General features: G+C 35.4%; 2 protein-coding genes across 2 annotated transcripts; one reads left to right on the top strand and one right to left on the bottom strand.

The window, feature by feature from the left end:
* Positions 1–21,298: 21,298 nt before the first annotated feature.
* LOC133318561 (receptor-like protein kinase THESEUS 1) lies at positions 21,299–22,531 on the bottom strand. Its single transcript, XM_061520576.1, has one exon. It carries the CDS (start codon positions 22,529–22,531, stop codon positions 21,299–21,301), a length of 1,233 nt encoding a protein of 410 aa, XP_061376560.1.
* Positions 22,532–24,025: 1,494 nt separating this feature from the next.
* LOC133318555 (uncharacterized) lies at positions 24,026–25,594 on the top strand. Its single transcript, XM_061520564.1, has one exon. It carries the CDS (start codon positions 24,026–24,028, stop codon positions 25,592–25,594), a length of 1,569 nt encoding a protein of 522 aa, XP_061376548.1.
* Positions 25,595–25,966: the final 372 nt, after the last annotated feature.

Here is a 25,966-nt window from a genome sequence, read left to right as displayed (position 1 = left end):
TCACTGCCACCAAGCTACCACAACCACCACCATTCTAACACGACCACTGCCACCACCACGACGATGTCACCGCCACCATTACTATCACCACCCATCGTCATCGTCACCTACCACCACTACCATTGACGTAACCACTGTTGTCACCACCACCACCACTACCACTACCATAACAACGCTACCGCCACGACCATGCCACCACCTTTACTATCATCATCGTCGCAGCCATTGTTGTCACCACCACCACCACTACTACCATCACAACGCCACCGCCACCACAGTCGCCACCATGACCATGCCACCACCTTACTACCATCATCTTCGCAGCCATTGTTGTCACCACCATGTCATCACGACTACTACCATTATGTCGCCACCACCACTAACACGCCGCCACCACCACACCATATGAAAAGGAAAGTAATGATCTGAAAAAATTTATGCTTAATAAAAATAATTTTTTATCCTATTATTTGTTGTGTTAACAAACATAATTCTCAGAATTAAAATAGAATATATTATCAAATATATTTTTTATCTCAGAAAAATGTTTCAAGGCATAAAAATAGAAAAGAAATATTTTTTTAAAAACAATATTAGTGAACAGAATGGTTGTCATGCACGCCTTTCATGTTTCATAGCATTATCAACTTGTTTACAAAATTTCTAACAACATCAACTCTGAATTTAAATGTACACAAATATATATACTATGTTATTATAATAAATAATACAATTAGATATAAAGACAAGAGAATGATCCATTAACAAATTTTTTTTTACAAACTTTTATAAATTACATTATGTACTTCCGAAAATACATTACTAATCTAGTGTACTTCCAAAAATACAAAATGTAATTTATAAAAATTTATAAATAAAATTTTGTAAATATAATATTTTCCATAAAAATATATCACAAAACAAAACAATACGAAAGTCGATAAGGGTACGTGATTTGACATAAGTTGAACGATGTTTATCCATAGGTCAGGAAAATATTTTGGATGCTACGGGACTATGTCAGTCGGTGCTCTTCTTTTCTAAGTAAGAAAAAAAAAATCATTTAAATCCAAATATTCTCTGCTATTTTTCTTTTGAATTTTTATTTTTTATCCATTTTTAGGAGGGATATTGATATATCCGTTGCACACAAAAAAACTTTCCATGGATCAGATCCTTTTGAATGTCATTTGTCATTGGAATTTGACTTATTTGTTACAAAGCTCATTATAAGCATGGAGCAGCAGGCCAATGTAAATCCAGAGAGAGGATTCTAAGATACCCTTAGATATATGGATAATTGCATCGTAAACTGATATTCAGTCGTAAATAATGATATATGAATAAGTGGTTAATTTAGTTTGAAAATTGGTTTAAATCAGTTTGTGTATTTCCATTAATTGTATGGAAGAAAAATAATAGGTTGCTAGGCGATATAAAAAATTAATAGTGTTATAAAATATAAAGATAATTAGAAGAGAGATAGGGGAATTTGTTCTTATCGTCTATTCGTATATCCATGATACTTTGTACATGTCTTATTTATAGGTTCAAAAGACATGAAAGTTACAATAATATCATTAGCTACAATTACTTCTCCAACGATCATAACTTCTCTAACGGTCATAACGTCTTCAACGGTCATATAATGGATATGGACAACCAATAATTAAATTATTTATAACACTCCTCATTGGATGTCCAATATAATAATCCTTCTGAGAAGAAATAGGTATTAGAAATTGCCTCATTAAAAACCTTACCAGGAAAACTCAATGAGACAAAACCATGGTGAAGGAAAAAAGAGTACAACACATATTTCACTCCCCCTGATGATAACATTATTTAATATCTCTGAGTTTACGCATCCCAATCTTGTATTCTCAAAACTTGGGTAATGCCTTGGTAAACAAATCTGCCAAATTGAACGAATTTGTTGAACATCAATTTCACCATTTTGTTGAAGATCATGAGTGAAGAAGAATTTTGGTGACATATGCTTCGTTATGTCTCTTTTGATGTATCCTCAATTTAATTGAGCTATGCAAGCAGCATTATCTTCATGCAATATTTTTGGAACCTCCTTTTCTAACTAAAAACCGCATGCTTTTCGGATGTGTTGCGTCATTGACCTTGATCAAACACATTCTTGACTTTCTTCATGAATTGCTATTATCCCATGGTCGTGCTTCCACTTGTGAATAAATATCTTGTTTGGAATCCAGCTTTGTGTAGATCCTGCATTATTCTAGTATCTTCATATCGAAAAGGATTAATTCCTGCTAACAAATTTATAAATAAAGATAAAATGTAAGAATAAGGGGGAAGATATGAGGTTCAAAAGTCAAACATCCACTTTAATAATTTTATAATTTTCCCTTGGATGTTCACCTTTTATTATACAATAATAAGATTGTCTCGATTGAACTAAGATATGACACACACAAGAATTTCATGATTTTTCATGAATATTTTATTTATGTCAATCGAGCTCATATAACCATCGGGGTACTCAATGGATTTGTTTTAACCATGTAAAATATCTTTAAATTGCAAGCCATCTGATTTGATAAATATTTTATTAAGGTGATTATATCACACATGCCTTTTTTGCTTTAATCCATTAATGATATTTGAAGCCTCATTCAACAAATTTCCCAAGAATTTTTATATGCTTCAAGCATTTTAGATCCTTCTAGGATTTTCATATATATTTCACTATCGATTGAATAAGCCACATAATAAGCTATAATAACATTTATTAGACGCATGTCAACCTTTTCATGTACTGTCAGATTATTAAAATATCTGAAGATGATTTCATCCACCACAAGAGAATATATTTTCATATAATAAATGACATGCTTTTGCAAAATTCATGTGCTACAACAACTTCATTATAATTTTTGCACATATTACACCTTCGTGTGTGGACTAGCTATAGGTCCAAAAACTTTAAATTTGAATTGCGTCTTTATATTTTGGCCAATCATCATCAATAAATTTAGCTTCAAGATCCTCGTCTTGTTTCATCGTTTCATTTTATGCAAAATGTTGTCGACAACTATATCTTGATGGTTCCAACGTTTTCCTGTAATGACATAACTAATAGAGATCTTTTTGTTTTTATTATTTTCAAGTACCTGAACCTCCCTCGAGGTTTAACCAAAGTTATGTCTTCATGATTAAAATTGTCTTCATATTATGACCATCTTAATCATTTGCTCCTTTCCTCCCCTTTTGAGGATTTTTATCTTTGGAGCCGATCATTTTTCAATGTACAATATGAATTGGAGCATTTACAGTTGGAATATTAGACTTATTGGTCAGTTAAACTGTCTGGCAGTCGATATATAAATTTTTTTCTTATATTTGCTTGGTGTGAGGATCTATATGAGATAATGATAATGCATTCTGTATTTTCTAACTGTTTATTCTCTCCCCTTATGTTGGAAAAACTAATAACAATAATTCACTAAATCTCCAATCATTATTTCAATATATTATTTAAGGAGATTCATATCCAATATATATTCCCAACTATATTAGGAATTCATCTTTGTGTGTTATGGTGGAGTAATTAGAATATAAATCGCACATCAAAAATATTATTTGGCTCTTGACCATAAGCCAATGCAATGGGGAGATGATAACTTATTGGCATGACGCGTACAAGTATTGCATAAAATATAGCATATCCCTATGCCAAAATAGGGAGCTTTGTTCTCATAGGAAATGTTCTAGCAATCAATTGAAGACATACAATATAAATTCACCAGCATTATAAAAATTAGTTATCTTTATTGTGCTCTTAATATTATTATTTGAGCAAACAATCTCATAAATGTCAAGATAGAGAAACATGTGGCCATTTTATAGACACATCTATTAAATTCAAAATATTTAAAAGGTCCACACGATGGGTGAATGAGCCCATATATTTCACCCTGTATGCATTTCAAAATACAGGAGATTGAATCTCAACTTTAGCTGGTATAATTTCCCTTGAGAACAAGCAATACAAGAAAATTCAATAAATTGAAGAATCTTCTATGATAATATGAATTTTTAATAATTTGTTTGCATCATATTTGATTCGGGATGGTCCAACCGGTCATGCCAAATAATGTAGCTATCATAATCAATATCCTTTTGATTTACCAAGGCATGTTTTTCAATCATGCTAATATTAGTGTAGTTTTTATCGAAAGAAAAATAGATAATTTTTTTTTGATTCACATTTCTTACCTGCAATATTGTAATAATAGTCAATTTTACCACCATTTGTGGTCTCAGTGTGATAGTATTTATAGTCGATTTAGTCCCCTTTGATAATCACATATTAGCTCTTCTAGAGCTTTCAATTAATCTTTATATTGCCAATTATTGTATTGAAGTTGGCTTCCTCCAAATCAATATATATGATTGCATGCATCACATATGGGGGTATTAAAATCATTTTGTATATAGACAATTGATAAAATAATTCGAATTTTGCTACTCCAGGAGCAATAGCCAACAAATATATTGTTAGCCTCAATAGTGAGGTTAATTTCAATGGCATGAGATTCATAATACTTGCCCTTAATTTAATTTTCCATATTCATTTCATTAGCTATAATAACCTTAATTACATGAATTTTAAATTAGAGGGTTATGATGTGGACCTTATGGTCATAAATAGAATGAGAATGGAATTCTAAGAATTTGGATACCCATATTGAGGGTATTCTAGTCAGGTGAATTTTCATCTTCTATTTTTTACTGCTAATGCAGTAATAGACTGTAGAATAGCTCTAGTACAGTGAATTTAAGTTAGAGAGCTATCCTAATGATATGAATATCATAAATGATGTAAGCATAAGATTTGATGAAGTTTGATACCTATATTGAGGGTATTCTGAACAGTTGAGTTTTCAATTGTTGTTTTTGACTGCTGACGCAGTAACAGTCTGTAGAATAGCTCTAATCTAGCAAATCTGAGTTAGAGAGCTAATCTAATGATATAAACATCATGAATGAGGTTAGTATATGAAATGGTGAAGATTGATACTCATATTGGGGTACTTCTGAAAAGTTACTTTTATCGGATATTTTGTACTGTTGTAGCAGCAACCGATGGAATCTTGGAATGAGAAAAATATGAAATAATGTAACTAAAGCCCAATATAAGTGTGGAAAAATCCTAAGAGGAACTAAGAAAGATTAATTAAGTGGGTGATCTTTAAGTGAAACCTACTAATCTTGATTAAGGATGACTAAAAACCGTAATAAATATAATTAATCAAATTCGTTCTGTTTGATATAATGTGGATTAGTTGTGTTAAAAATAAGGAAATCAAGGATTAGTGGAATAATTAAGTGTAGGTACTAATTAACTAATGAAATGACTAAGAAATAAGCTTAAAAATACTAATTTAAACACCTAAGCAATTCAGCCATATGTGATTAATTTAGGATCACTATGTTAAAATTAATATTAAGACCTAATTAGGACATTAATCTAGTGGTTAAGTGAGGTGGACTATGCATAATTGTTGCGAATAATCGGCAAGTGTACCGATTGTTCCAAGTAATAAAATGATGAGTAGAGTATCGTCTCCATGAGGATTGAGACACCGAATTTATTATAACTATTCCTCTCTTGTTGGATTAATAAAAATGGTTTAAAGACAACTGTGGTTTGTGAAATAATGAGAACCAGTGTTTAAAAACTCGGCCCGGCCATCGACCCGGCCGAGGTCAAGGGTCATGGGGTCACGGGTTCAACCGGGGGTTACGGGGTCACTACGCTGACCCGATTTTATATATATATATATCCTATATGAAAATATTAAAAAACAAACCACCAATCATCAAAGATTCAAAATATACTTAACATAATTCACCAATTACAATCACAAGTCAATATTACACAACCTAATTAAAGTATCAAGAAACCAAAGTACAAAACTCATATTCTAATGGGGTCACTACGGCGACCCGGTTCTGCCTCTTTTGATAAGGTCTCTGACAAAGGAAAATTTAAAGGAAGTAAGAATGAGTTTTTGTTTTCCATCAACAACTGTAAGGATTTCATTTAAATGGAAAAAAATTCTTACCTTTTCTAGAAGATTCACGGCAGCGAGGTGAAGATTGAAGACGTCTAGGTCACTCGGAGAGAAAAGAACGATTAGATTTAGGTTTGTAAGCATTTTTATTTTATTTTTTTAATAAAACGACATTGTTTCAGGGAATTTTTTAAAAAAAAAAAATATGTAGTGACCCTCTTTGACCCCTCTGACCCGGGAGTCACTAAAACTCGGCCGGGTTTTGGGGGTCGGAGAGGTCGATGTGCATATAGGGTCCAACTTGTGACCCCAACCCTCATAGGGGAGGGGTCAGGGTTGACCCGGGTCAACTCGGGGGGTGGGGTGGGGTTTTAAAACACTGATGAGAACAATTCAAGAAAATGTAAATAATCCAAAGGTTCTTAAAGAAATTCAAGAACAACGGAATAAAGGTTGAGTAAATATTTGAGAAAATATTGCGGTAAAGATACGCTGACACCTTTATGATCCCCACCTTATAACTTGGATTACATTTACTTTTACCTAATCGATTGATCAAACAATTCATCATCTTCAATATGATTAGTCAAACCCTAATTCCTTAGTGGCTTTGACCTTATTAACTCTATTAGAATCCTAATCCCTTAGAAATTCCTTTTCAAGTTAACCCTTAGGTGGTGTTTGGTTGGAGCTTTTTGAGGATACCTAGGTATATGAGATTGGGTTTTTGTGTTATCCATGTTTGGTTAAAAAAATTACAAAATTTTCCTAGCTAACTTGGTTCCCCATCATTTCATAATTGTGTGTAAAAATGGATGAAAAACGCTATTCAACTTACCCACTTCTAACATGGTATTTGGGAGAAAGCTGAGTAAATGGCAAAAAGCAACATATGCACAGTACAACTTACAACTTTTTCCCAGTAATATTTTACTCAACCAAACAACTTTTTTTTACATTTTTCTATCAAACTCATTTTCCAACCATTTCCCTATCAATTACATTTCTCTAGTATTCAAAAAATTTCTCCTCAACCAAACGCCCCCTCAGAATCAATGAATCTTTAACGTTTGCGGTTCATGTAGCCTATCCCTAGTGCATACATGAACAGTTATCTTACCCTTTGTCAGGAATTAGAATTCCAATATCCCTATTGAAAACCCTAACCCTCGCAATCCTGATAGATTGATCAGTTCCAAAAGAATTATAGAATGAAGAAGAAGGCAAGATAAATTCAATTTAAATAGATAAACAAAAACTTCAACCAAACTACAAGGGGTTCACATCAAGGGTTGTGACCCTTACCACAATAATAAAACTAGCCAGACATATTCATATCTGACAAAATAAACATAAAAGAAAATAAGTTTTAGAACCTAAAGAAGAGAAAGAAGATGAAGACCTTCCGTCTTGATCGTTTGAATCTCTGAAACTCCAAGAAGCTCCCAAGAATTCTCCCTCTCTTTGTTGTTTTTCTCTTCCTTGTTGTCAAAAAGTGCTTCCTTCCTCTGTTTCTGATCCTTTTATTAGGTTTTGGGAAAGCCTACTTTTCAATTGCTCTCCAATTGGGCCTTCTTTTTGAGTAGCTCACATCAGATTAAAATTAAAAGTATTGCCCACGCACTTTGCACCAACTCTAGCGTAACTTGCATGGGAAAACAGAGGCAAAATAGATCAAATGGCGCAAAGTGCGCCGGCTGGAAACTTGCACTTCTCTCATTTCTTCCTTTTTTGGTGTTTCCTGCTATTAAAACACATAAATTGAGTGAGAGAATGATTGAGAAGGAATAATCAATATTTCTTCCATTTATGACTTATTTTCACACATTTATGATTAATTTCTTGCTTCTTTTAAGTTAGAAAGCATCATATGCTGAACGCATATCAATAATACACTAATTAAATATTAAACCCTAAAAATGAACCTAATTAGGGTTTAGGAACACTAATCATGCAATTAGTGAACTTAAGGTACCATAACATAATATGACTAAGAGAGATTTCATAATGTGACCTAATAATAGAAAAATCCAAGAATTAAAGTGACTTAGAGTTGCTAACCAAAGGTAATTAAGGTTTGATAATTAAACACGTTTAGGGTTAAATAACCAGTTTTTAGGCTAACTTGGGGAGGGCATATCTCCCTCCACAGAGGTCCTATAGAGATGTACCATACATCATTTTTAAGCTTGAGATATCAGCTATGTGGTGTCAACATTTTGTACTATTTAAGATGTGTATAATTCTGTAGGTCTGATTGAGTGGGGACTGCCCAGGGAGGCCATGTGTAAGGGTTGTACGTGGCTGCATCTTCCACGAATTATTTCTCCCTCAAATCTTACTCAAATTAGGCTCATAATATATCAAATTAAAGCTGAATGTGTCTAGTTTTCTGTATTAAAATGTTAGAGCAATTGGTTTATTATATTCTCCAGAATCGCAGAAATGGTGAGGGATGTTTAGGGCTCTGTTTGGAGTTGGCAGACAGTTCTGCTTGTCCAACTTCAAACGGTGATAACCGGAGCTAGAGAACTACAAATGAGGCATGTGATACCTTGTTGGAAAGTTAATTGAGTCTAAATTAACATAATAAAATATGATAATATTATTACAAGTTGGTTGTGCACGGAGACTAGAAAATAGAAGCGTGTACAATTATAGGAAAATCGTAAAAGTGAGATTTAGGCTAAATGGATTTATGGGAACCCTTAGTAACTTATAATAATTAATGTTCAAGGTTATGAATGACATATATTGATGATAAATGTCTTGATTAGTTGTAATTTAAGTAGAAAATGCCTTAATCTAAGAGAGTTTATTAATGGACTAAGTGTCTAATGAGTTATTGTGGACTTAGTGAATAATTTCCCATGCATTAAAAATGTGTAATTAAGTAATAAATAGTCTAGACTTGTAATGGGCATATTATTGGCATATAAGTATGAAAAGTGGAACAATTAAATGGTTAAGTATTTTATATGACTTGATTAATTACTATGTAATTAATAATGTGAATGGTTCCTACTCTAGGTGTGCCTAGAGAACCTTGCACTTGAGGATTGTATTGGAGCATACGTATAATATTGGAGTGCGGGCTTGTGCTAAGCTCCTTGAGGTAAGCTCCTAGTTATGGTTGCTCCTCTCTCTTGTGGCCCCACCATGATGGTGGGCATTATGGTTGTATTGTATGAAAGTACGTGGTATGATGTATATGTGCATTCATTCACATTCATGTAGATGTTATATGATTCTTGATGTTATGATGATGCACTGATGATATATGTTATGAGGATCCTGACCAGTGATCATGGTATGTAGCTGCCTATAACTTGACTCTGGGAGCTATTTCATACTGAGGTTGTGTTGACTGTCTATGGCTTGACCCTGGAGTCACACAGGTGTAACCGTCTATGGCTTTGACCTTGGAGTTATACAATGATGATATGATGATGCTATATTTATATTGTATGCCTGTATTATATGCTTTATATCTGACTTGTCATGCAGGAAGTGAACTCAGGGGATTAGAGGATCCTCTATGAACCTTGAGCTTACTGAGATGTGTTATCTCACCCCGTTTGGGGACATCATTTCAGGTATCCAGAGTAGTGGTGATGCTTCTATAGGCAAAGCCCTCGCATTGGATTAGTGGATGACGATGCTGATTTATTTTATTACGATTAGACTTTGTGATGGCATGTATAATTATTAACATGCCTAATTATCTTATGTTGAGATTATATTATGTATTTACTTAGGCTCATGATTGTAGTATTGGAGTCATGAATTATTTACTGATGCTTAGACGTTTTGGAAATTGATATAGACTTTATGTATGTATTCAGTTAATTGGGCATGAAGCCTTATTGTTTGTATTGACCCTGAGAGGGGATCGCAATCCGTGTGGGACTTGCGAGCTGTCTGTTTAATTATTGTATCTATTAGGTTATTGTATAAGCGGGACCAGGTTCCCAGTTATCTGAAATACAGTCGTTATGCTGTCCGTGAGACTCTGTTAGGAATGACACTTGAGGTTATATCCGGATGGTCAACGACCACTAGTGATGGCCAATGGTTTTAATTAGTATACTTAGATATTAATGTTACACTAATGCAATATATCAGATGAATGCTTTGAAAATATTTTAAAAAATATTTTGGAAAAAGTTTACCCGTATCTTTATAAGATGCTTTATTAATTTTTTTTAAATAAAGTCTTCCGCTGTGTATGTGAAATATTATGTATGTTAACAACCAGAGTACTACGGGGGTGTTACATTAGCCACTTTCGTTTGGCCTTTTTTCATGATTTGATCTAATGTTGGATTTTGGATTTTCTATCATCCTTTTAGGGTCTATATCATTACATGTGCTCATAGCCCTCAAATAACTAGAGTCTTTCACAAATTTGGCATTTGCTTCAAGTAATGCTTTTGAACCAACGAATCTAAAATTATATTTATTTTCACTCATTCGGATATGGAAAAACAATATAATAAATATGAATATTCAGAATGATTCAAAACAAAGATAATTCGTATTATAAATTGAGCATTATGTCTAATCAATGTCATGCTATAAATAACCATACAAATTCAAATCAAATTATGACGTTCGGTTACAATAATCATGTCAATCCATAATTGAATAAATTGTATTTAATTATAAAAATCACAAATACCGCAATGGTAATAATCATTATTGTCTCATTTAATTCATACACGCATCATCATATCAACTCAAAAATTCATGCATTAAATTATAACAAACAAATATATGAAGCAACATTTACCAAAACTTACCAACGTATAGTGAAGTGACAGTAACAAAAGAATATCGAACAAACTTCAATAAAAAAATCCACCTATCAATTCTTTGGACAAAAATATGCCCATCAATCATTAATGTACACAAATAATACTTGTGTAAAGAGCTAAACAAATAATAAGCTATGATAGAAAATCGACCTAAGATCTAGTAGAGACATGTGAAGGGTTTTCAATTAATAATTCTCATAAATGTCCTCTTTGCATCAAATTCCCTTGAGCCACAAATTCAGAAATTTAGATGCTTGGATAAAAAGATTAACTTGGTTTATTATTAATATTTCAAAGAATCATTCCAAGTTTTATTTTAAAAGGAAATAAAAAATGAGAATGGTGATTATAGCAATGATAAAGGACAAAGTAGCAAAATCAATCACAAAAAAGAAGAAGTTGATAATGACAAAGTAATAGAAACTTATTAATATAAATTTTTTACAAATTAATTAATTGATTATATTGAAGCCATTGACCAACCAAATGATAAATATAGTTTTGGAAACAATCACATATCGTGATTTTTCGGATTGGTCAAACAGATTCCTTTTCCTCCGTTAATGTCAATAAAAAGGCAATTTTTATGAGCTAAATATGGATACTATATAGCATGGTGTTGCCATAACCATGAAAATAGAAACTTATAACTGACTAATCATAGACATATTTGTATGTCCTATTACACCTTTTTACAAATTTTCAAATATTAATAATAATGATGAATCGAAAAAAAATGATGATTATGGATTTAATTTCAAATATTAATAATAATGATGAATCGAAAAAAAAATGATGATTATGGATTTAATTACTCAAGTTTATTTATTAGCCATTAGTAACAATTTGAAAATTTTAAAGTACCTACAAATAGATGATAGTCGCATGAAACAATTATAGCATTCATTCGATTCTCTAATACTGAAAAAGTTCTCAAAGAGTGGGTGGTGATAAATTTAAATTGTGAAAAGCTTATCGCCTCTGAAGTACAAGAAGAAATTCTATCTATCGTATAAAAAATATTCGTGTATGCATATATGGTCTCTTTAGAATTCATGATTTTATATAAATGATGAGGTTAAGAATTGGGTTACTACCCTTTCTCCGTAGCTATTTGAAAATCTAACCTTTTTCTTCACCTTTTGATTACGTTCTCTATATACAAAACACCAATACGCTAGAGGAATCTTCATACGCTAGAGGAATCTTCATGGGAGCGGAATCATGCTAGAGGAATCTTCATGCAAGCGGGCGGAATCGTGCTGATAATGTGATATAAAATATAAAGATAATTAGAAGAGAGATAGGGTAAATATGTTCTTATCATCTATTCGTATATCCATGATGCTTTGTATATGTCTTATTTATAGGCTCAAAGACATGAAAGTTACAATAATATCATTAGCTACAATTACTTCTCCAACTAACATAACTTCTCCAACGGTCATAACGTCTTTAACGGTCATATAATAGATATGGAGAGCCAATAATTAAATTATTTATAACAAATAGGGGTTTCTTTCCCATATAGTTTGGTACGCTTCTTTTCAAAGTTAAAAATTACTTTTGAATTAAAGTTAAAAAAAATAAAAAAATATTTCATAATTATATAAATTATTCTCAGTTTTGAAGAAAGAAAGATGAAATGATTTGTTCATTATAAAATAAAAGCTCTTCTGTGATAATTTTGTTTATAAAATTATATTTAACTAATGCAATTTTGCTTATAAAGAAAAAAAAAGCTAAAAATAAGAGCACTTAAACATGCATTTAACAAGGGGTTTCTAATTTGAGTTCGAGAAATAAAGTAGATAATTTTGGAGAATTACCATCTTATGACTTATACGAGTTCACAGAGGTCGAAATGAAATACACTGTGGAGTTTTTAAACTCATACTCATTCCTAAGACAAGACAGTGTATTTATGAGGGTAAGCATTAAGGCTTTTAGTGATTTCTTAATCTGTTGTGTTCAGATGATGTATAGTGATTTACATCACAAGAAATCACCTATGTGAGTGTGAAGTGAGGGCCGCTTCTATGAGAATTTTTAAAGGCCGATTCTCTAAAACACTCGCAGAACCAGGCAGGTGTCCCACGGCCAAAATGGGCGCAACAAAGGACCAACAATGCTAGAGAAGCAATTGTGTGACTCCTATTGTCTAGGTATACACTAAAGGTTGACGGTTCAAGTCGACCTAGACCACCGATTGACCGAGTATATCCGATAGGTTTTCACTAGAGAAGGTTCAAAGGTAACTCCACCTATCTCGATGCAGTTGTTTCTCGTTGAGGAATTTACACTTTGCATTTATACTCTTATGCATTTTGTCACGATGATTTGACTTCTTATCCATGTGGGGGATTGTTGGAATTAATGAATGAATTAATGTACAATGATCCATTGGTTATGAATAAGAAGTGGGTTAATAAAGAAAAGAGAAAAAGGGAAGATGAAGAGGTGTGTGGGCTTCAACAAGTCCCACATTGGACAATTAGTAGGAAATGAGAGAGTATATAAGCTCCCACTACCATCTCTTAGATTGGCCCTTGGGTCACTACATGTTTTATGTAGGGGGGAGAGCTAGGTGAGCATTGGTTCACCACACACGCGCGCGCCGCCGCCGCCGTCCGTCCGGCCGGTTCGGTTCGTAGTGTGTAATAAAAAATAATTTTTTATTAAATTATTTTTTAATATTTTGTCCAAAAAATTTACCGTTGCTTCCCTCCGACCAAAAACGTTTCTACCCGCCGGTTTTTTGAGCAGTATTGAACCGAACCGGTTCTTTCCCTTCGTGAACCAGTCACCGGTTGTGTCTGCTCGCTGAACCGGTCACCGGTCGTATCTGTTCGTCGGAACAGTCACCGTTCGCCGCCATCAGACACGGCGGTTCGTCGCCGGCGACTGTTCATCGTGACCGGTCAGTGTCTATAAATAAACACTGACACCTTCAGAAATCTATCCAGTTTTTCCTGCACTTAAACTCTGCCGGAATTTTTCTTCTTCCGGTTGTGCATACTGTTGTTCATCCTCCGGTGTGACTTCCTCTGGCATTTTGTTGTGTTCGTTTGGGCTGTTGATTGGTAGTGCCACCATTCTTCAGACGAAATCCGTTCTATCCTGGGAGACAAGTGTCCATCAACCTTAGGCATCAGTGAGGGGGCAAATTGTCTTAAGGAGACACGTTCTGTGGGCTCGGATTTAATTCCTCTTATACTGCATATATTCATCTTTTCATTCTGTCTGTTTCATCATTCTGCCACTGACAAGTAAGTCTGTTTTTAATATTTTTAATTACACAGTGATAATCCTGATCATCTACCTCCTCTGCTTTATACATGGGTTCAAGTCTATTAGTGATATAATATCACCCACTGTCTTCAATAACATAAACTTGACCAGCAATACCGAAACATTGGCTTCTTTCTTGCCATGTAATCTCTATAATGAAAGCAATCAAGCAGCAAATAGTCCACTGATTAAGACGGGCTAACTGAATTGAATTTATGTGTGTATGCACTAGCGGACTATGAAGCACCGACACTTCAAAAATCCTGACGTGTCGTGTTCGACACTCGGATACTTCCCGACACTCCAACACTGTAAAGAGCCAATTCAACCCAAAAGCTTAAGCTTTTGGATGAGGATACATTAATGGTTTTATATATCTTAACACGCCCCCTCACACAAGAGCTCACTAGGCTTGAAGGGTGGACAATGCACAGACCCACCTACCTGTGCGAAGAAAGAAATTCCACTAGAAAGAAAGTGGGGGGGCGGTGAGGATCGAACCTGGTACACCGAGGCTCTGATACCATGTAAAGAACCAATTCAACCCATAAGCTTTTGGGTGAGGATACATTAATGGTTTTATATATCTTAACAAACACGCGTTATAAAAATTCAAAAAAAGGTTCAAAGGTTGGGTTGTGTTGAGCGTTTAGTTCAAACTATTAGATTCGTTGGATTAAGATTACTATTTTATTGAGTTTAATATAAATATTTGGGATATCTTATGTTTCTTTGCCAAATTTATGAATATTATAAGTTTAGATTCATTTTTTTTTTGTTAAATTATTGAATTATACACTACATAAATTAAAAATATTATTTAATATCAAAATGTGTCCTAACGTGTCAAAATCTAACATTTTTTAGAATTAACGTGTCGGAGTGTCGTGTTGTATCGTGTCACGTGTCCCGTGTCAGTATCGGTGCTACATAGGTGGCGGACCCAAAAAATTTGTTTTATGTCTGCACACTTAATGGTGAGGATTCAGGGTCAGCGTCCTAGAATTTTTTTTTTTAAATTTCTTTTTAAATGTATTAAAAAATATAAACAAAAAAAGAAAAGAAAACTTCAACTTAACATAAAAAAATAATAATCAAGAGTCATATAAAGGTGATTTTTCTTTTGTTATTTTTTCCATTCTGAATACTCAGAATTTTGAGACCTATACTTAAGAATAATAATGATTTCACAATTTTAGACAATGATTATTTGTTAATATTTTTATTCTTATAGCGATGCAAAATAATCTTACCCCATATTTTTTATTATTTTGATATAAAATATAATTAATTATACCTAATAAACATTCTGCTCATTCAAGAAAAATCCACATAACATAATATCTGGATAATTATATGGGAAGATAATATATTTCACTTTCTAATTTTTCAGTAACTTCCTTACATTATCACACCATGATAGTTAATTTAAGAGCATTCAATAATTTATGTAAAATATATGTTGAAAAAAGTAAAAGTAATTAAGAGTTGGATTGCGTAGGGTGCATAGAAAAGAATTAACAAACAAGTGTAATGCATCATAAGTTTGTTATTTACGAATGTCTTAGAGAAAAATATTTATGTATCAAATATAAGGATTCAATTTTGGTACTGTAATTACAAGATTTATTTTCTTGACATACATTATCATCAATTTGCGTGTTATTTTTTATTTTTTTTGTATATCCAATTTGTGTGTTATTAAATATAAAAGTTGGACGGTTATAATTGCATTTATTGTCGAAGTTGTTTATTTTTCTTAAATAATATATGATGGACGAATGGTACAGAACAACTAAACAAGATCATATTAGGCAATGTAGTTAAATCTTTTTTTTTCAAAATTTCATGTCTGCATTTGCAGACATTGGCCCCAATGTGGGTCCGCCGATGTGTGTATGTATATATATTTTTTCTATAAAGAGCCACAGAAAGAAAAAAACTAATATAGTTAAAGAAAAATATCGATTCAAGATACTAATCATAATACAACAGCAATGAAGCTGGACACGGGCTTTCAGTGGAGGCACCAAAGGTTCAGAATTCTATTACTCAAAGGTAAATCCTATAAATAAGAGGTAAAGCCTGTAGGTATAGATACATTTTCTCTCTTTACTGTTATGTTATTATTGTGTACACATATCACCCTTTTGGTAAATATCGTTATTTTCAATGCACAATGATTCAGAAAGCATCTAAATCAAACATCAACATACTAGTCTCTTGACTAGACATCTCTGTCCCTAGAACATAACACTGCACAAATGAGTTGCGAAGACTTGCACCAATGGAATCATATTTTTCTTGAGATTCTTGCCAAGCCAATGTTATATAAACAGACATTCTAGAAGTCACATCAGCATTATTAATGCTGAAAGATTCTTATTTTGGAATCTTCTTACGGTGAAGCCTGCAACTTAGTTTGACCAAGAATAAATAAATTAGACTTTATATCTTCAATAATGACTTCTATAACAATTTTCACAAATTTATAGCATTGGTATTGGAAGAATAGATAACTCGTGTATTTACAGCACAAATATGAAGGTATTTAAGACAAAAGACACTCCAAATAAACAACTAGTTCGTCATCAATAGCAAAACAAAAGCATATGCGGTCAAGAAAACAGAATTCATACTTTAAAGTACTAGACAAGGAGATACAAGAAGAGTTTGGATAATTTCTCTAAACTTTCCTCCTTGGTAACATGTGGACAAATTGTGACCTTGGCAACGATGTACTAACACTATACCAAGAAGGAAGTGTATTAGGAGTACATAAAAATATTCACCATTGGCTCAAGCAATTTGTCGAACACAAAACATGTGGAATAGGATAAGATTTCATCATAGCTACAAACAATCGGACAAAAGATTATTATAGACAAACGAAATTTGCTTGACAGAACAACATGAAAAGACTAGATATTTTGGGTTATTCATTTTCTTTTAATACCAAACTTGAGTCATTCTTTTGCTCCATGAAAAATATTTATTGGGGACCCCTGATTTGTGATTAGAAGCATGAGATTCATTGGTAAAAATTCATGACCTTGCAAGAATAAACAGGAAATATTACCAAAAGCAAAAAAAAAAAAAAAAAAAATCAGCTTTCATTCATTTGACAAATGTCCCTATAAATGGGTTCTTGAATCTCATAAATTTCACGATTCAATCTTCATTGTGCCGAAGTCCGCATATTAAATAAATAAAATATAAAATCATGGTTTTTGCTTTAGCGGAATTTTTAATATTTTATAAATGTGAAGCTAATTTTTATTTTTTTATTTTTTTTGGTAAGCAATGTGAAGCTAATTTTTAATCAAAGTAGTAAAATGACTTTTTTCCTATAAAGACTTTTTTGTTTATGGTCTTGTGAGATTTCTTTATCATAAAATCAGTTGTACTGTCCTCCAAATTTTCTCTCGTACTCTTAAGTATTTGATATTAAATATGTCCCTCACCATTCTTGGCCTCGATTTTATTTAACAATTAAGTAGAGTATCTTGTAAGTCCTTAACGCCATAAATGATCTATCCTAGTTTAATGAAAATTGTGTGTGAGGGTTTTAAATGAAATTGCATGTATATTAAACTCAATCTTAAGATTGCGGTTAAGAGTAGTGCTGCAAACATTGCGGTTTTAAATATCTTTAGGATTGCATCCTTTATTAAATCTGAACAAAATTAATATAACTAACTTTTCTTATTTTAACCATCTTTTTATAATTATTATTCCTTTTATAATTATTATTACGTAAGTCTCATTTTTTTTTTTCTGTTTTTAATAAAGAGCAAGTAATTATCTGGTACCAAAAAAATATACTCCACTTCCAGCGTCTTCTCAATTAGTTAAAAAAGTTTTGGCTGCATGGTCATACCAACATGAGGCCATATATGGATGATTAAATATCCAACTTGTACTGCTCATTATTAAGAGTCTGTTTCATGTAGTAATTTATATATTTATTTATTAGGGTTAGTATTTCTCGTATTATAAGAAATAATTTTATCTCTTAGCACATATAAAATTGTGTGAAACCCATATTTTTTTTTCTCTTTTTTTTTTACATGGCCTCATGTGGGTCTCATATTTTATGTATGTATAAGAGATAAAATCATCTCTTACTATATAAGAAATATTAATTAATTAATTATTTATTTATTTTGTTTTTGGGATTGTGATCGTACCGAATGTTATGAGATGCTTGTACTACTCATTATTAGGCTGGATGCTTATCAGTAGAGGTGACAATATGGATTGAACCCGACGTGTCAACTCCCAACCCGTCAAAATGGGGCGGGTTGGCCCGCCGGGTGAATTTTTTTTTCACTATTAGGTAGTGTTTAATTTATTTTTAAGCTTTTGTGATATCTAATTTTTTGTTATCTTAGTACTCTCTAAAAAAAAATATAGAAGAAAAATTTTATTTATGACAAAGGTAATTTATGTATGGAGATAAAAATATGTTTGTAAAGAATATCTGACTAAATATTAGCATACATTTAGACTTAAGATTGAAAAAAACTAAGAAAAATGTGATATGAAAATAAATAATATTATAATATTAATAAAATATAATTTATTTTTAATTATTTTTTATTTTTTAAGCGGGTTGACCTGCCAACCCACCATAAAACAGGGCGGGTTGGGGATTTCAACCCAAATTCAAGAGGCGGGGCGGGGCGGGCCAACCCGCTTTTGGCGGGTTGGCAGCGGGTCGGGGGCGGGCCGACCCATTTTGTCACCCCTACTTACCAGCTTTTCCCGTGAAGTAAGGGGGTACTTGGTAAAGAAGATATTTTTTTTACCGGAAAAAAAAGATTTATGGGAATATAGTGAGAAATTTTTTTTCCGGATAAGTTACGAAAAGGTGTTGGTAGACCAAAAATTTTCGGAAAAGTTGAGTTGATTTTAGTGATGCTATATTTGATTGATTTTAAAATATTGATGAGAATCTGAATCGAAATGAAAAAAATACCCATTTTTACGTATATACTAATATATTGCATAAGGATATTTTTATCTCAAAATATGAAAATGCATTTCCCAGTTTGTGGGGGAAAACAAAATAATACCATGGATGGATGAGATTTTTTTTTCATGTATAATTAAAAACGGGGATGACGGGAAAAAAGTATTATGAGATGGTAAAACAAATTTCCCTACCCCACTTTTCCCGCATTTCAAAAAGAATTTCCATACCAAACAGTCTGTTTGTCCCTTGACAAGTGTTTAATAACACTATTAGTTATCAAATCAATTGTAAAATTATTCTGAATAAAATATACTTAATAATTAATGAAGTAATAACTATTAACATTATATATAAATAGGAAAAAATATTTGTTCTTTTAAATGATACAATTTATGTCATTTTACTCTCACAAAAAGGTGGGACCCACACCTTTATTTTTTTATTCACTCTCTCCCCTATGATCTATCTCTTTCTCTTACTTAAAATAATACAACTTTACATCCTTTAAAATGACACACATTTTTTCCATAAAAATATTGATTATATCATATCGGGAAAGATTATATTTACTATTATTTTAAACTTATTATTTTTACAACATAACTAGTTACCGTTGGATCAATTTGAAATCAACGGAAGTTAATTTTTCACATTTTTTAACCTTCAATTTCAAATTGATCTAACGGTAACCAATCAGGTACTAAGATTAATAAGCCTAAAATGATAATAAATATAACCGCTCCCTATTATATCATCCTTTAATTTTTTTCACTATCCAATTTCTCTTTTAACATTTTTATGTTTTAAAAACTCTTTTAAGCTATTAAATAAGGGAAATAATTTTCTTAGTAGAAAAAAAAGTTATCTTATGTAGTAAAAACAAAATTAAAAGTGACATCCACAGATAAGAGGAGGGAGAAAAAATAGAGGTGAGACTCACCCCTCTTTTATGTACGTAGAGAATTGACTTTTCTTATGCAACATGAAATAAATATAACCCATTAAATAAATATTACACTAACACATTTTCAGCATAATCGCGTGGCAGCCTCTTCCCATCCTCTATAGTTAATACTAAACACTTTCCTATAATTAATGTTCAGCAAATTCTTATAATAATAATGATAATAATTTATTAATAATAATTTAGCACGCTTAGTCCTTCCTAATTAGGAACAGTCAAGGCGATTGATGAAAGGAATGTGGTTAATTATTTAAGGGCCATAATTTGGTCAATATTTAAGTGTGAATTGCGTAAGAGGATTGTGTTGACCATAAAAGAATTGTGCACTACTTTGAAACAGATTATTTGTTCTCGTGAAGCTAGTCAGGATCAGGAGTAGGATTAAAACCAATATACGGTGGTATGATTTTAATGATATGCTAATAAATAATAGAGAGTCTCTGGATGAGATTAAGAGTTGGATTGTAGAACTGTTTGGTGCTATAAAAAAGGGTCCTCAAGTAAACCCAGAGTTCACATTGGAAGGTCCTGTTTGGAAATCTGGTAAAGCTTATCGGCTAGAAGCTAAAGGTGGCGAAACGGACTGCCCGCCAAGCTCGTGACATTTTACACTAAAAATAAAAAAAATAAAAAAAATCAGCTCAGGGAGCTGTCGAGCTTGGCGGGCAACGGGTTTGAGAAACTCAACCCGTCCCGCCCCGGCGGGCTCGGCCCATTTTGCCAGCTCTACTAGAAGCGGTCAAAGATGTTCATATCCTTGACTTATCAAGGACACTTCCTTGTATCCACCAGGAATATTTAAAGAAACCAGAAATATTTAGATCTCCTTGGGCATGGTAACTTCGTATAGTATATGCATGTAGCCTTATCAAACCAGTCTCATCTTGCATATTTAACTATATCATAGAACCTAATCAACTGTAATAAAAAGAATGCTAGATAAATAGAATGTACTGAAGAAAGAAAATAAAAGCTTAGCAATATCGAAGCCAGTTAAAAATTGAAGAGATTTGGATGTGGCAAGCGAAAAGTTATCATGGTTGCTATTGCTTACTGCATAAACTTATAAAACGAAACAAGCATGAGCTTTATCAAGTAAAATTATGAGAAGAAGGCAGTGCATGTTCCCTGCTAATCCAGAGTGTAAGAAGCAGCCATAAAACTCATCAAATTTCCTATGAAGGTAAACTTATGTACCTTATAGTGATTCAAAGATAGTTAATGGTGAGATGGCATCTACTTCAGTTTCACTTCTGGCACTACCTTGCATAGTGCAATTTGAGAATGAATTTTCCTCATCATCTATATTTCTGAGTTCCAAGTGGAGAGCATCTTCTAAACTATACAGGACATAACTCATTGGTGGTCTATTGGTCGCATGTTCTGCCAGGCACCTTTTAGCCACCTCCCAGACCTTTTTAAGAGAAGAAAGTCTAAAATTTCCAATTAGATTTGGGTCTATTATCTGATTTAACTGACCATTTGCTTCAGAATTTAATGCCCAAACTGCTACATTAATTCTATCTGATGTAAGACCATGATCTAAAGCAGGCCTACCACAGATGGCTTCTATCAGAACCACTCCAAAAGAATACACATCTGATTTTTCAGTTAGGTGACCATTTCTGAAATACTCAGGATCTATGTAACCATAAGTGCCCTTCACAAAAGTGGTCACATGGCTCTTATAAAGAGAAGACCCTTTCTTTGAGATGCCAAGGTCGGTAACTTTGGCAACAAAGTTATCATCCAAGAGAATGTTGTCAGTTTTCACATCTCTATGGATTATGCCTTGATCAGTACTAGTGTGAAGATGATGAAGCCCTCTTGCAGCTCCAATGCAAATTTCAAGTCGCTGCTTCCAAGAGAGTGGGGCCACATTTGGTACATAAAGACATTTGCTCAAAGTTCCATTGGCCATGATGTACTCATATACAAGAATCATTTCCATCCCTTCATGGCAGTAGCCAAGTAGAGACACAATATGGCGGTGGTGAAGTTTAGATAACAAATCAATCTCATTTTGGAACTCATCCACACCTTGTCTTGACTCAGGGCTAGCTCTCTTAACGGCTACTCTTGTCCCATTTTCAAGTTTTCCCTTGTAGACCTTCCCAAACCCACCAGTCCCAATAAGCAAATCCTCTTGAAAATTGTTGGTTGCCTCTTGAACCTCTTGGAATGTAAAGATTCTACAAGTACTAGAACTATCCGATGACAATTTACACGCAGAGCCATTGTTTTGAGAAGTTCCCTTGGACATGCGAGCTACGAAGTAATAGCAAAGTGAACCAAATAACAATAACAAGACAGAGGCGCCAAGAATAGAGACCATAGCCAGCGCATTGTTCCTAATTACAGAAGTAACTTTGGGAAGGATATCCTCAACAGAAGAAAGCACATCCCAGCTCATAATCTTCAGTCCATTCATAATTGGGCTCTGGTATAGTAATAGAACTTGTTCTGGATGGCCCAAATACTGGGGCGGCCCAACTACACAGGCCCAACCCTCAGTTGGCCCAATCACTCAAGCCCAGCCTCAGCCTTGCCCCACGTCAGCCCTTAGGGCTGACATGGACCCCCTCAACCCCCAACGTAGCAGCAGGCCCAAGGCATACACCAAAATGTCCCATCTTGGAACGCTAACCGTTGAAGGCGACTACGACAGAAACCACAAAGGGAAACTCCCCCTTTGCCCGGCGCTGACACTGCCAGAGTGCAGAGGGCGCAGCACTGCCACAATGACAACGCCAGCACGCCTAACACTGCACCATGAGAGTAAATCCAAGGAGAGTTGACCTCTCCCTCACCAACCCGCTCCATTTCCCTTATAAATAGCCCTCCTGGGCACACCTTAGAGGTATCTTTTATGTACTGTTGTTATGCCCATTTACTTCCAAGTCATTCTCTTGTTATTAATCTGCCATTACTATTAGCTTGCTTGCCTCTTGGAACTATACCCACTAGTTTGGTCTTTACCTCGCCTAGTGGTATAATCCATATAGCAACATTACCCTATAGGGTACATAGTGGGCTCACAGAACCTAACGGTACATTGGCGCCGTCTGTGGGAAACTATAAACTTCTATTCCCTTTCTCCTACCAAAGATCCACAAGACGTGTTTTACGTTTTGGTAGCAAACATGGTCGTCACAACCAGAAGAGCAGAACAAACCAGGGCTGTTACACCTGACGGTCATGTACAAACAATACATCCAAACTCCCCGCCACCGATGCATTCAGCCCCAGCCGAGAGACCCCCCGGCGAGATGCTCCAGCCAGTACTACAGTCCGTCGGTCCACAAATGCAAGCAGTCGAACCCAGGATTGCACAGTTGAACTATCACGCACCTATGCGTGAAATGCAAGGAGAAAACTTGATACAAGACCAACCTCTGCCACCAGGAGTTCGTTTTGGAATGCCTCTTCACACTTTTGTCCCACCAGTCATTCCAGTCCCACGAGCCCATCGTCCGCTACCAGCCCAAAGTCTACCAGTAGCCATGCACCACGATTACCGAGCACCGATGGTCACCCCGTTCCCTATGGGACCATACGCCCCATTCCCTCAGCTTTACCCAACTGATTTTCCTTTCCAAGGTTACGCTGCCCAACCCCAAAACCCGGCCGTTCCACTACACCAAGGATCCTACCAATACTAGGGTCAGCAACCATATGTCGCCAAACAACCTCTCAATCACGCCCCAGCCCTCTCATACTCCGTTGAAGCTCCACAACCGCAAGTGGACCCCCCCGAAACAACAACCTACGAGTCACGCCAGCTCATACGTCAGGGCGCAAGAAACCCCTGACTGATATCCTCCGGTTGACTCCCATACCCCTTGGTTTCAAAGGACCCTCCAATATCACCACATATGTCGGAGATGCCGATCCTTTTGAATGGATCCAGAAGTTCGAGGTGGCCATGACTCTCCATGGTGAAACCGACCTCCTCATGTGCAGGACCTTCCCCACGCTACTTGGGGGACGAGCCTTAACATGGTACACTACTCTACCGACTGGTAGTATCGCTTCATGGGATGAGTTGGCGAGCAAGTTTCAGTCTCATTTTGCAACCAGTCGCCCTGTGCCGAAATCCGTCCACTCTCTAGAAAAAGTACGCCAACAGCAAGGCGAGTCCCTCAGGTCCTTTTTAGACCGCTTTGATAAGGAGGCCCTACAAGTGCAAGGCCTAGACCCAAAAGTACAGGTACATATACTTCTTTCGGGTTTGCGGCAAGGTGCGTTCGCGTACGAGCTCGCCCGCCACGAGATCACTGACCTGGAAGAAGTCAAGAGGGTGGCCCAGGAGTACATGCGAATCGAAGAGTACAAAGGAAGTCGAGTCGAGGACACCCACGGTCAAGAAAAGGCACTCGGTAAACAAAAGATCCAAATGGAAGAGAGCAAGAAAGCAAATAAACCAGCCAAATATTCAAACCGCCCTCCCGGGCGTGATACATCAGGTCGTCAGACACACGCCGTCCTGCAAACGGAGTATAAGGAAGAATCCAAGAACACCCAACAGTCCCAGAACCCGCCTAAAGAAAACATCATGTACTGCAAGTTCCATCGCAGCAACGGTCATAACACTGACCAATGCAGGCACCTCAAAGACGAAATCAATGAACTCATCAAAAGCGGAGCGCAGAGGCGAGGAGGGGACGGATCACGCCCTTCGGGAGCAGGAAGGCGATATCGAGAGCGCAGCAAATCGCCTGAAAGAAGGAGAACGCGTCAGCCCGGATCCAGACCCTCCTACAATCGTGACAGGAGAGAAGATTCCCCCAGGAATCATAGAGCGCAAGCAAGTCCAAACCGTAGAGGAAGGCGTGAAGAAGTAGACGAAGATTCAGCCGCGGTGAAGCACGGAGTGATCAACATGATTTCAGGTGGGCTGAGCGGAGGAGGAGAGACAGCGAACGCCAGAAAGAAACACTTAAAGCAGTGTCTGGTGGTCGCTGGCAAAGTGATCAGCAAAGAAAAGCACAGTCCTAATCCAACAAGGCCTCAAATTGTTTGGGACGCCAGTGATTTAGGCGATGTCCTCCCAGGACATGACGATCCGCTCGTCATTCAAGCTATAATCGCCAACTTCGGCGTTAATCGCGTTTTTATTGACCACGGCAGCTCAGCCGATATTTTGTTTTTACCATGCTTTAAAGCGTTAGGGTTCACTGTTGATAGTCTAACTCCTGTTACAGGTGAACTCTCAGGTTTCAACGCTACCACCACAAAGCCACTGGGAGTGATTACCTTACGGCTTTCCCTTGGAATACCACCCACCTCACGATCCGCAGACATCCAGTTTTTGGTGCTCGACACCCCATCAGCGTACAACGCCATTCTTGGTAGAAGGATGTTTGCTGCCTTCGAGGCAAGCATTTCACATCCCCACTTGGCAATGAAGTTCGTTGCCCGGGACAACAAAATCGCCACAGTGCGAGGAGACCAGACGATAGCCCGAAGCTGCTACAACATATCCTTGTCTTAGGAGATGCGGATCATCAAACAACAACCATCGGGGCCACCATCGACCCAGAGATGAAATGCAAGTTAATCAAGTTGCTCAAGGAAAACAAAGATTTGTTTGCATGGAAGCCCTCTGACATGCCAGGTATCAATCCAAACGTTTGCTGCCACCGTTTGTCGGTGGACCCCAAAGCCAAGCCAGTCGCCCAGAAAAAGAGGAAATTCGGTCCCGACCGCCAGAGGGTGATTGATGAAGAGGTCAAAAGGCTCCACGCCGCCGGGTTCATCAGGGAAATCAAGTACACAACTTTGTTATCCAACCCAGTTTTGGTTAAAAAGTCAAACGGCGCATGGCGAATGTGCGTTGACTACACCGACCTGAACAAAGTCTGTC

This window comes from Gastrolobium bilobum, unplaced genomic scaffold, assembly GCF_033153095.1.
Source record: "Gastrolobium bilobum isolate Gb01-03AN ecotype WA unplaced genomic scaffold, APGP_CSIRO_Gbil_v1 utg18939, whole genome shotgun sequence".
Taxonomy (NCBI): Eukaryota; Viridiplantae; Streptophyta; class Magnoliopsida; order Fabales; family Fabaceae; genus Gastrolobium; species Gastrolobium bilobum.
This window is presented reverse-complemented; position numbering and strand designations above follow the sequence as displayed.

Bases quoted from the DNA above. Each gene is read 5' to 3' on its own strand.
- LOC133318561 (XM_061520576.1), bottom strand. From the start codon at position 22,531: ATGAATGGACTGAAGATTATGAGCTGGGATGTGCTTTCTTCTGTTGAG.
- LOC133318555 (XM_061520564.1), top strand. From the start codon at position 24,026: ATGACTCTCCATGGTGAAACCGACCTCCTCATGTGCAGGACCTTCCCC.